At 32.9% G+C, this 13,709-nt stretch overlaps 1 protein-coding gene across 1 annotated transcript in view; it reads right to left on the bottom strand.

The window, feature by feature from the left end:
• Window positions 1–10,984, bottom strand: part of LOC128868404 (lysophospholipid acyltransferase 6) — a 92,485-nt gene extending 81,501 nt beyond the window's left edge. The window contains exons 1-2 of the mRNA XM_054110458.1: window positions 10,896–10,984; window positions 9,953–10,128 (exon numbers count right to left, since the gene is read on the bottom strand). Of these exons, the coding sequence (XP_053966433.1) occupies window positions 9,953–10,048 (96 nt within the window). The 5' untranslated portion in view covers window positions 10,049–10,128; window positions 10,896–10,984. The remainder of the gene's footprint in view (window positions 1–9,952; window positions 10,129–10,895) is intronic.
• Between the last annotated feature and the right edge of the window lie 2,725 nt (window positions 10,985–13,709).

Here is a 13,709-nt window from a genome sequence, read left to right on the forward strand (position 1 = left end):
GTAATTTTTATTTCATTTTCAAATTTTTAGTTTAAATTTTGTAACTTAGTTTTTAATTTTTATTTATTTTTATTTAATTTTACAATTTTCATTTATTTAATTCTTATTTTGCTTTTAAATTTTAATTTAATTTTGTTAATTTTTATTTTGTTTTGATATATTTTTTAATTCGGATTTATTTATTTATTTAGTGTCTATCTTGTTTTTATTTAATTTTTAAATTATTAATCTATTATTATTATTTATTATTATTATTAATTGTTCGACTTTTACATTTCATTTTTAATCATTAACATTAGAACGTACGACAGTGACACTAGGTCGTTTGTCGGAAGAAAAAAAAAAAAAAAAAAAAAAAAAAAAAAAAAAATCTTACATTTTACATATGTTACTATGGTACTATATATTGAATTCGCTTAAAATTAATTTTCTATATTCTATAGCACCAGTGATGAACTTAAATAAATTATTATATCCAGAAGGGCCAACACCATTTAAAATGTCTATGATTTCATCTCGGTTTAAACTAAATTTTCCAAAAAATCTTTGACGAATTCTTTTAAGTATCGGGCATTTTCCTAAAAAATGTGTGATGTCTTCTAATTCATTTAAGTTACATAAAGTGCAATTTAAATCCCTTTATTATTATAAAATTATTAATCTAATATATTTATTTTTCAATTAATTAAAATTTTTTAATTTAATTTTTAATTTTTATTTATTTTTAGTTAATTCTAATATTTTTATTTATTCAACTTTTATCTATTTTAATTTAATTTTTAAATTTTTAATTACTTAATTTATTTTTTTTAATTTTTATTGTTTATATATTGGGATTTATTTATTTATTTAGTTTTTATCTTGTTTTTATTTAATATTTAAATTATTATATTAATTTTCAATTAATTTAAATTTTTTAATTTAATTTTTAATTTTTATTTAATTTTTAATTTATATTAATTTTTTAATTTAATTTTTATGTATTTTTAGTTAATTTTAAAATTTGTACTTATTTGTTTTTATTTTGTTTTCATTTCATTTTTGTTTATTTTCATTTAATTTTTTTTTATTTTCATTTAATTTTTAATTTATAAAATTTATGTAAAAGATAAATAAATAGTTAAAATTTTGCAACACGTGACGCTGCTTTTATTGTGAACGAAGGTGTACATGAAAATTTATTCTCAGATGTGATTGCATTCATTCTTTCACTCTGCCAGGCAAGCATCCGAAATCTGCGCTTGAGTGACGATGTGAGTGTGAATGTAAGTAAACTAAATAGCAAACTGAGTTTAAAAATAGCAACATGGAAAATAAGACAAAAACAAAGAATGTAAATACACAATAAAGGTGCAGTTTAGATCATCGACACCGAGCGCATCACTGTGACAACATCGCGCGGTCCGTTGGTGTGGCGTTCGGTGGACATGATAAGCAGAGGCGACGGCTTAGCTAACCGCAATGCATCCCCATCTTCCCACTATAATTTCGCATCCACTCACATATACGAGTGCATATACATACATACACATATACATATGCAGACATGTGTCCGAGCCCCTAGCCATGTTAACTGACACAATCGTGCTCGAAAATGCATGTGAATGTACCTTTGAGAGGAGGAACAAGTATGTGATCACCGGGTGTGAAACGACCCTCAATGTGACACACTTGGGAGTGTCATTGGGTGATGCTCGCAGGGGAGATGGAAATGGAGCTGAAGCGAACATTACGTGTCAGCGCCAATCGTCACTTGCCGCCACCCAAATCACGTTTTCTTTTTTCACTTCACACATTCCGCTCTCTCACCGAAGGTGGTGACGCGAGGGGTATGATAATGGAAATTTACTTAGTGCTACCGCAAAGATGAGGGCATAATAAGCAGAGTGAAAGGCACGAAATGATGGCGCACAATATATGGCAAGCGAGTAATTCAATTGATTTAGATGGCGAAAATATTATAATACAGGATTTCTTCGTACGTCGAGATATTCACATTTGAAGAGGAACTGCCAGTTGCATTACATTTGCCGGTATTCTTGGTAAAGGTAGTTGTAGCTGGATTAAAGCGGGTAAATTTATATTAATAAAATTAATTAGAAGCGCATGAAATATTTGTGGTAAAATATGGAGGGCATATTTAACCCTTCAGGTGACGAGCGTTTACAAAAATATTTTTTTTTATCCAGGGTGTTTCTAGAGCAACAAAGACGTTGGCTATAACTTGTATGTTCCTTTGTCTATGCACAGAAAGAATCCATTAGAGGCACTGCACTCTGCAAATTTTTTAGTAGCCCAATAAATAGGTCGGCTTGGGCAACAGATGTGCCGGGTTATTGGTAGGTGAGCATCAGCGCAGACTAAATCGTCGGATAATTCTTTTTTCCCCTAGAATACCCTAAGGATATCCATAGAAATCGCTAGAATATCGACAAGTTAGTCGATTGAAAAATGTGCAGCATGCGCACCTTGACCAAGCGCTTTGTCGGCCCAAGCAGTTTACCGATAGTTTATAGCTTTTTCTGTTGAACGCAATCGGACTGCACATCCATAGTCGGCCGCGTTTTAGTTGGTGCAGTAAGCGCACCTCCATATGAAGGATCCTATATCAACTGATTCAAGTATTTTGTGATTGAATGTATGTGTGAATATATGTGAAATGATTGTGCAGAATTTGGCTGCCGCATCCCTAAGTGACGTGTCAGCTAAAGTTACGCTCACAATTTTCTTTTTCAATATCACTAAAGGTTTGCTACCTAGTAATCTATTATCCTTGCGGTTATGTTATGGAAACCAGAGTTCGCTCACATTCAATACTACAATATATATATATAATTGGCGCGTACACCCTTTTTGGGTGTTTGGCCGAGCTCCTCCTCCTATTTGTGGTGTGCGTCTTGATGTTGTTCCACAAATTGAACTACAATACAAATACTACAATGCGGCCGAAAACAAAAATTGGTTGCACGTCTTTTTCTTTTTCATAAAAAAAAAACAAGTGAAGCAGTCACATACGCAGGACACATTGACTACCCTACGACTATCGAAGTGGATGACACCCTTTAAAGCCCGAAACAGAATTGCAGTGAGACAGTGGATAACGAGTTGACGGGTGGCGTTAGCTCGTCTACTTCCGTCGGAAAATTCGGTCTGTTAAATACTATTGCGACGGGGACGGAAAACACTATAGCGACGGGACAGTTTTCAATTGACGTTTTGTGGTTACAATACAATTAATTTTGTAATGAAATCTTTTCGTTTGCTACAGTTGTGAAGCAATTCGTTGAAACGCATTGTTACAAAAAAAAAACAACTTATTTCTAAATTATTGATATTTTGCGGGGTTTCTTGTGCAAATCGAATATTATTTGTTTGTTATTTGCCAGCTGTTACTTGTAGACAAACAAATAGTCATCAAGTGATCAGAAAAGCAAAGCTGAGTCCTCAACCCGGCGAAAAAAAAACACACAAAGATGATATAATACTCAATTTGCCTTGGCCATTCACTGAATTTTCACAAACATGTAATTTCTCCTCCTTTTGTTTGTTTTGTTCGTTTGTTTTGTAATGGAAAGGGAACTGACGTCAGACTTGTCAAAATCGCCAAAAATAAAGTAACTATTTTGCGAAGGCGCCGCCTAAGGTACTCAATTCGTCCTGAAGAAAATATAAATTAATTTAATTATTTTGCCGCCGTAAAAATAAACGATCCAAGAAATTCGCCCTCACCCCAATTCTGTGCAATTTCATGCTAGTAAATGTGTTTTAGTTTTGGCAGCGGATACCCGTCAAACCGTTACCCGCCGTCAGTCAAACAGTTACCACCGTCGAACCCGCTGTCCCCTGCAATTCTGTTCAAGGCGTAACTTCAACTTCACGGTTGGAAGCGTCTCAGGAAACAGGAGGATAATAGGAGACGCCTAGATTAGCTTTTCCACTGAAATACTCTGTATTAAGAGGACAGACATCTGTAAAAATTCGACAAAAACAAAAAAAAATATTTTTTTCATAAAATGTTAATATAATCCTTTAAGAATATGTCAAAAAAATTTTACAACGTAAATTTAAGTATTTCTTTTATTATAGATCGTCAACCGCGACGACTCTATTCTTTGCGTTCGATCGCTGGGAGAGGTATAGTTATGTATTCAAACTTTAGACGCGATTTTCTGAAAACTACAATATATTTTTCGGATTGGCGTACACGACAACTCGAAAAGTTATTGACCGATCTCCCTTCAAGTTTTCGAAAATTTTTCAAAAAAATAATTTTTTTGAAGCAAAAATAGTAGGAATATTCGCCCCAAAATGCATTTTTTTTTTTTTACATTTTATTCCGCGATTTTTTTTCCATTTATTGTTAACTCATATAGAAATTATGACATTAATAAACAAAAAAATGTTGGGTTTTTTGTATTCAGGCCACTGACACCGATACTACAATGCCCGCCTGGAAGAATTGAGTGTACATCCGCACTTTTAAATGATTCAAATAAGAAGAAAATTTGTATATTATTTTAATGCACATATAAATAAACTGTATGCCAATTTTGAAAAAAAATATATTGACTTCTTCATTTTAAATAATTTTAATGAAAATATGGCCGTTTACAGGTATCTGTCTTCTTCTGTATATTGTTTCTTAAAAAATCCTCTTGAAGTGACAATTCATGAACGGCTATATGAATATCATTCATTTGGATCGCTACAGTGACGGAAAGGAGAGAGATAAATAAGTCTCCAAAAATGCCCGATGAAAGGTTTGACAATTACCGAGAATTCTTGATGAGTTTGCACGATTTGATAACAACAAAAAACAAAAAAAACTTGCATTGCTCATCAACAAATCTATGCAACGAGCAGCTATCAAGACAATCTAAACGTAAACAAGTTTTTTCTTGCTTTATAAAATATATCTACATACCCAATAATTTAAAAACAAGTTCTCAATGTGTGAAAAATATTACAATATATAAAAAAATTTTGTATTATTGCACATAAAATTAGTCTTCTGTTAAGTAGGTGTATATATTTGTATGTATGTGTGTGTATGTATTCCATTTACAACCAATGAAAATAAAAATATTTAATTCTATTCAACAACAAACTAAACGCTGACTCACACATCAACTTTTAATTCATAGAGACGCAAATTTGTATATGTAAGTTTGTACTCATACATACATACATACACAGGGCATATTGATGGCACACGCTGGTGGCTGTGATGCCTTCCTGCGCCGGATGTTCGCAAGTTTGTATGCAGAAGCACAGAAACATGCACAACTTGCGAGTAAGCACGCAAATGAGAGCAATAATTTGAAACAAAAGGTTTGGATGGCATAAATCATCCTTACATGAAATGATAATATAGCGCTGATAATATTGACCTGCAACGCTACCCTCTGGCTGTGTTAAAAAATGTATTATTGTACTATAGATAAGCCGTGGAAGACTGCCTATTTTAGAAAAAGTACGAAATTCGCCGATTTTGTGGCAAAAAAAAAACTGGAGTTTTATAATTAATATAAATTATTCTTATCAATATTGATGTTTGTCTATTCGCGGGGGTTATTTGATCGCTGACTTATTTGACTAAAAACTCAATCATTTTGGATTTTCTTCACACTAAAATTCTAAATTTTAACTAAAATTTCAATCATTTTGAATTTTTCTGATTAAAATTTTAAATTTTAACTAAAACTTCAATCATTTTGACTTTTCTGATTTTAAAATTTTAAATTTTAACTAAAATTTCAATTATCATGAATTTTTTTATACTAAAATTCTAAACTTTAACTAAAATTTCAATCATTTTGAATTTTCTTCATACTACAATTCTAAATTTTAACTAAAATTTCAATCATTTTGAATTTTTCTGATATTAAAATTTTAAATTTTAACTAAAACTTCAATCATTTTGACTTTTCTGATTTTAAAATTTTAACTAAAATTTCAATTACCATGAATTTTTTTATACTAAAATTCTAAACTTTAACTAAAATTTCAATCATTTTGAATTTTCTTCATACTACAATTCTAAATTTTAACTAAAATTTCAATCATTTTGAATTTTTCTGATATTAAAATTTTAAATTTTAACTAAAACTTCAATCATTTTGACTTTTCTGATTTTAAAATTTTAACTAAAATTTCAATTATCATGAATTTTTTTATACTAAAATTCTAAACTTTAACTAAAATTTCAATCATTTTGAATTTTCTTCATACTACAATTCTAAATTTGAACTAAAATTTCAATCATTTTGAATTTTCTTCATATTAAAATTATAAATTTTATATTAACTAAAATTTTTCTGGTATTAAAATTTTAAATTTTAACTAAAATTTCAATTATCATGAATTTTTTTATACTAAAATTCTAAATTTGAACTAAAATTTCAATTATCTTGAATTTTTTTATACTAAAATTCTAAATTTTAACTAAAATTTCAATCATCTTGAATTTTCTTCAAATTAAAGTTCTAAATTTTAGCTAGAACTTCAATCATCTTGAATTTTTTCATACAAAAATTCTAAATTTTTTCTAAAACTTCAATTATCTTGGATTTTCTGCATATTAAAATTTTAAATTTTAACGAAAACTTCAACCAGTTTGAGTTTTCTTCAGACTAAATTTCTAAATTTGTACTAAAACTTCAATCATTTTGAATTTTCTTCACACTAAAATTCTAAATTTATACTAAAACTTCAATCATTTTGATTTTACTTCATAGTAAAATAAAATTCTAAATTTTTCTTAACATTCTAACATAATCATCTCTCCCTTTACAAAAGCAAATGCAAGTAGCAAACAATCGAATCTATGCTCTATTCAACTGGCACATGAAAGGCCGTATTGTGCAAAAGCAAATGCGAGATTTCTGCAACAATTCGCTGGCTTTCGCTGGCATCCCTGTCCTTGCGCAAGTAATTGCATTCTCTGCTAGATCATGAGTCCAATAATTTTCTTAATACTCGCGAATGCAGCCACGTTTGCACTTTACATACATACATATGTACATTTTTTCCATACATAAGGAAAGTTTCTTCTTCAAATCATCATATGCGCCTCTTCATTCATTCCTTCGTTTCCCTATTTTCATATTCGTTTACTATTTTATGGGTAAATGAATGGCGAAAACTGCAACCAGTTTATCAGTCGGCCATGAAGTTTAATGTACAGAAAAGTCTGGTAGCAAGTTGATGAGGTTAGCTGGGTGGTGGAAGCCCAACTACTACTGCTCTCAAAATTACATTGTAATGGCTTTTGTAGAGAAGTGGATGCCAACGCACTGGAATGCGGTCCATCAAGAACTCACATTTTCTTTTTTTTGCTTTCTTTCCTGTTCGTAATATAATACTATACACTGTATACATACACACACGGCCATTAAAATAGGTACCCCTACGTTCATACGAAAATCGCAACTTTTCGAAGTTAATAAATAATAATAATTGTATAAAACAAAGATAAATAACAATTCAAGTATCTTCCAAAACTTTAAGTAGTGAGAATAGGCACAAAAAGGAAAGATTAATGCGGTCATCAAAATAGGCACGAAATAGAAATAATCTACGATACCAAATGAACTTAGTGCTCATTTACATAGGGGAAACATTTGGAAGGGAAACATTTTGTTCGGGGGCGAAAGACAGCCGCGGAAGAGAGAAGTGAATTTGTCTCCTGTACTGACGACACACTTTGTGGTTAGTGATTTTCTTACAAGGTTGATGGATACCAGGATTGCCTCCTAACGAGTGGTGAAAAAAAATTGTTTGAGGGGAACTTTGGATTCTACGTCATTCATTCTGTGTATCACTAAGCTAAAGTTAAATTTTGTGAAACACAAAGCGAATTACGTCGGCATATCTGTCAAATTCGCTCAGAGCCGAGTAACGGTCTGTTAGGTAGTACACCTCTAAAAATCTTTTTACCATGATTTTTTAAAAAATGCCGTTTAAATTATCAATCAACGTCCACTGCGCTTACCGTGATTATCAATGACTTTTTGTATTCGATTTAGGTTGCTCTCACTTTTGAAAAAAAGTAGAATGTATCCCTGAACTGAAGCTTGAGCGACTCCTAAAATTCGCGTACAGTACGCGCATCTTGAGTGATGCATATTTATGTATATAAAAAAGGACTCTGATCTGGCTTCGCCCAGATAGTATAACCTCTCCCCAGAAGGAGAGGAGGGATCTTTTTAGTGGCCACACCTCACTACGCAGTTGACAACGGTCGCTGTAAATGTGAAGGCACTTTGAACCTTACCTCACCCATAAAAAAAAACCTAACCTAGCATAAAATTAATATTCCCACGGCAGATTTCTGTGGGAGTGGAATACCATAGTTTTTTGATTTTTTGCCATAAATCCTTCTAATTTTTGAAATTTTCCTTTCCGATTCGTTTCTTTAAATCTCTCCAAAGGTTTGCAAAGGGGTTTAGGACGGCTGACTGGCTTGGCCAATCCATAACTCTAACATTATTTTGTACAAACCATTCACGTACAAACATTGAGCAGTGTTTTGGGTCATAATCTTGCATAAAAAGTCGGCGAAGTGGCATTGAAATATCTACCTGGAAATAAATTTGTTGTTGTTATTGTAGAAGCTTAAACATTCCTTATGCATGTACGGGGAATGCTGCTGGAATGCCAGTCTTTGGTCGGATAAAAATCCAAGTCGTTCCAGAAACGTAGAACCGACTACCGTGGGAACGTAAATTTGTTCATTTTATTGGTTATGAGGTAAATAGGTCGAAACTCCTACCGCGGTGCGAGTCTTGTACTTCCGGGCGTCTAACATTTAGCCCAGAATCATTTTCAAACAAATTTATTTTTGAATTATTTCATTGCTCCAAGGCATCTTATACAATTTTTTAACACCACCTGGTACACACCGTGACTCCTACTTCCTTAAATTTGCTGGTTTTAACAGAGGAACTTTACGGGCTAGTCTGCCCGTTGGTGGTTTCATGTGGTACAATGAACGCCGTACAGCTCTGGTTGCTGATTGCAACTGCAATAGCCTTTGATGACTCTAAGTGATCCATCTTGGCAGGAGTCCCAATTCAATTATCGGTAGTGCAAGCCGTTTTCTTTTTGACATCACGTCGTTCTGTGGATTTTTTGGTCTTACGTTGATTTGTTGGTTGAAGTGGTGATTCACCGAGGATCCAATTAGTGCTACCGCACCATTTTGTTGCCACATTCTCGCAACCAACAAGTTATACGCTTATTCCTTCACGACTATATCCAGTCTGTGCGATTGAGAAACCTCAGAAGGTTGTAGTGCATAGAGCTTAAGTGCATTTGCAACGCAATTTTTAGACCGCCCAAGTAGATAAGGTTGACCTGGCTGGCTGAAAGCCATCACATAGAACTATTGATCCTAAGTGTTACCCGATGGAGCTCTCAAGTAACTCAGCGATAAATTTGTACGATTTTTTTTTTGTTTTCGAAGATTGGCAACAAACCTCCCCTCCTCAGCTGTGCAATGCTGCGCGCGACTCATCTTCGAAAGAAATTCGTATTAACTAAAGGAATTCTCTAATTCGCTACTAAGGTTACATTCAATATTTTTCACTTTATTAGTTAAAATGCAAGAGTTATGCGCAAAGTTCCCATTTTAGTGGCCACCACAGATTACACTTTATGAAAATAACCGCATCTGTGCAACCAATAACGCAACTTAATATAACGGGTCTTTTAAATTCAAAGCGAAGCAGTGATGCCATTTGTAAAAAGTGCGAAATTTCAACAATTTCAAGGAAAGCGTTAGAAAAAGCGGCGTACCTATTTTTATGACCCCATGTGTATGCACTTATACATAAGCGCATTTATCCTTTTCAACATTCTGTCAATGTAAACATATGTGAAGCCTTTGAATCCTCTCATTTCCTCTAGCCAACGTGTTTGCCGGTACACACTACTACAGTTCAGTACTTACCAAATCCACAGATAATCCGCACATATCTGCCAGCCAGGTAAAGGCGCGGCTGCCTTGATAGTTGTCATTATGAATGAATTTAGGTGACTCCAGCATTTTGCTGTTAAATTGCTCTACGTTGCTTGCTTTTCTTATATACTTTCTTATTTATCTTTTACTTTTCATTCAAAATAAACCTGCACAAAAGAGATACAAAAACTTGTTTAAAAAATACCGATTTTAGGAAAGCTGAACATCCTTTTTCGCATTCGATAAACAAAATTGCAGTCGACACTGACGTCGACGTCGACGTCAACAGCGAAAGCAAACACGCGGCCACGAGAACACAATTGATATGCGTACACACACAGATTATATTCAATATTTTACTTGGACAAATTTCTACAAAAAATTTTCACTTTTTCTCTTTTTAATATGAATGACTTCATTTGAGTGATTTCTAACATATTTCTTTGGTTATTTTTTTACAATTTTGCATTTCAACTCCACTTCACCGCACAAGAACAGGTGTGTAGATATTATAAAACTTATTTTTCTATTAATTTTTATTCATTCAAAACTCGTGCACAATTGTTTGCTTCATGATTTTTCTTCTACTTTCACAATACCCAATCAGATGGTGTTTAAAAACAAAAAACGCGTTGCCACGCTCGAGAGTGGGTGGGAGACGTGAAATCTAGAAGCAACTCAAATTGTATGAGTCTTTTTATTTTACGAGATTCAATTGCTTATTAAATATGAAAAGAGGGGAATATTGTCTTTACATTATCCTGAACTCTTGTTTACTTTCACAATAAGCACAAATCACCCATCTAAGGGCAAAACTTTATTACTAAAAAGCAGGATAAAATACTTTCGCGTTTCAATTCCCCCACCCACTTTAACCACATCAAACAAATATTGCTTTGTTGAGCAAAATTTTAATAGCGCACAAAAACCGCACCTTTTCAACAAATATTTTACTTCGACGACTCAAAATAAACTGAATGGAAGAACGCCGACGACGTTTCACGGCGAACATAACGAATGACGCAAAAGGGAACAGCGCGTGACAGCTGTCGAGCGTCGCATTGCCAACTAAATTGAATGTTGAGATTTTGAATTTAGGATAGTTTAGTTGGGCACTAATTGCGAATGCACGGAAGTGCGTGCCTTCAGTTAAATGTTTTGGCAAAAATTCGTGCTCAAGTGCAGAATAGCGCGTGGTTCACCAATCTTAATAAAAAAAAGCTTTTTGTTTCTACAGATTATTATACTTTATAGTTTTAGGCGTATTTCTGTGTGTGCGATTGTGAAAATTCTCCATAGATACAAAGTTGTGTTAGAAATTGTAACTGCCCGACGAGAGTTTGATGCGCACAAGAAGCTGTCCTTCGTTTGAGGCAGCTGGCCGTTACTTTCGGAGGCTTTCAATGTTGCTGTATCTACTTTTAATGATGGATCAGAGAGTTTATTAAGAATGGAAAAATTACTTGGTATAACAATTGGATATAAGGGGTACCACTATTGTCTCGGAGAAAATTATCGAACCGGCTAAAACACGCACGAATCAAAACTATGAAAGCAACAAAAGAGGCCAGAATATCTCGTCGAGTGGAAAAAAATAAACAACAACAATTGCTTACTCATCAGGAAAGCATACAATAAGAAGCTGGAATGGACGTAAGTTTACAAAATAAATTTAAAAAAAATATTATTATTATTATTATTATTATTTATTAGAATAATATAAAATATTACACTAACTTAAAAAAACAAAAAAAAAAGGGCACACTAGCTGCTTGGGCCAAATTAATTTTAAGTTCTTGCTTTAAATCCGTGCGACCTCAAGCGAAATGCACTTGAAAGTTTAAACGCGTTTTTCTCGAAACTACTTTTTCCGGCCCGGTCTGCATGACAACTCATACAGTTTTTAATATTTTTTGATGCGGTTATTTGTAGAATATTCGAAAGTGTTTTCTCTATAGTCTGTCGATCCGGATTTTTGATATTTTTATTAAAAAAATGTATAAACATAATTAAAGTGTGACATTTATGACGCAAATCGAATACCATTTTTTTTAAATGCCGTAAATTGCAAAATTTTTCGAAATTCTAAAATTCGGCCACAACTTTATTTTATAAGAATTTTTTTACTTTTTACATTTCAAGGAGAAATGATGCAGACGGTGGAGCAACTTTTTTTCAATTGTACTTTGGGTCACGTGATTTTTTATGTACATACTAATTTTTGTAAAGAAAAAATAAAATAAATTGTTTAATAAAGTTTAAGTACTAATAAATAATGTATACATTTTTTTATATTTATTTCTATTGTTATCCCTTCTAAAAGCAGTTTTTGTTTTAGCGCATTTTTGGCGCTGCTGGACGTATGAGACCCCTTAACTGATATTAAAGATATGTATATAACATTTCTTGTGCAAAAGAATAATGTGGTGGTGCTAGCGGAGGGGAAGAGGAGATGTGAAAATTTCAAACCTTTTAATGCCTATATTTTGTAAAGTACTAAATGGATTTTAACGAAATTGGCACCACTTATAATATAAAAACACACAAATTACATGAAGAAGGAAAAAATTAAAAACATAGAAATTCAAAATTATGTTTCGTTTGATACAGAATATTTTGTATGTAATTTTTTACTTTATTTGATTTTATTTCATTTTATTTTATTTTATTTTATTTTATTTTATTTTATTTTATTTTATTTTATTTGATTTTTTTATTTTATTTTATTTTATTTTATTTTATTTTATTTTATTTGAGCTTAATCCATCTCGGCTATTGCCGGAGATTACACATCCCGGATAAAATTTTCAAGGGATTGTGCTCTGGTGGAGCGTATTCCAAGTTCTACGCCCATGCGAATACTATTGCTTAAATATTTAAAAATCTACGAACTATTGTACATGTGTCCAGTATGGTCGACTTCTGCATGTCTTCTAAGAGGTGTTGGCAGTCATGCTTCTTCAAGTTTTTTATTAAATGCTTAGGCACCAATCCAGTGGACGATATAATTATTGGAATTATATTCACTTCCCTCGCTTTGTACATCCATTTAAGTTCTATGGCTAAAGCTGCATACTTCAATACTTTGGTGGAGTATGTGCTTTGGATGTTGCGATTAAGGGGCACCGTTATATCGATTACTTCGATTCAAGGTGGATTTAATAAGGTGACAGCATTCACCCAGCTGAATTTTTCGCCGTAGGTATGGCTTACGTCAAAATGATATGCTTTGTTTGTATGTATTGGTATGTTTACATTCGTATGTTTACATTTGCTTGCTGATTTTGACATGATGCTTGCACCAAACGCAACAACAAATACATGTAGGGTTTTACTTATATGTGTTTGCTGTCACCTGTAATAAATTCGTCTTGCTTCGATTGTTTTATTTATCTTGTCGAACAAGATGATGTCAGGTTTGTTGGCAGCTGCGGTTTGATCTGTAGAAATAAATCTGCCCCAGTACAGTTTAAAATTTGCATTTTCCAATATTGCCTTTGCTTCATATTTAAAATATAAGACTTCTGCTTGTAAGAGACCGTGTTTGATCGCAAGTTGTTGGTGGAGGATCTTTGCTATATTGTTATGTCTCACGACATATTCACGGGGGGCAATTACGCTACATCCAGCAATTATATGGTCGGTTGTTTCGCCGTAAATGCCGCACCTTCGGCATCTATCTTCTATTGCCTCGCCATATATCGACCTTCGGAAATTTCTTGTTGGAACAACTCGGTCCTGGATAGCG

Source organism: Anastrepha ludens, chromosome 6 (genome assembly GCF_028408465.1).
Source record: "Anastrepha ludens isolate Willacy chromosome 6, idAnaLude1.1, whole genome shotgun sequence".
Lineage (NCBI taxonomy): Eukaryota > Metazoa > Arthropoda > Insecta > Diptera > Tephritidae > Anastrepha > Anastrepha ludens.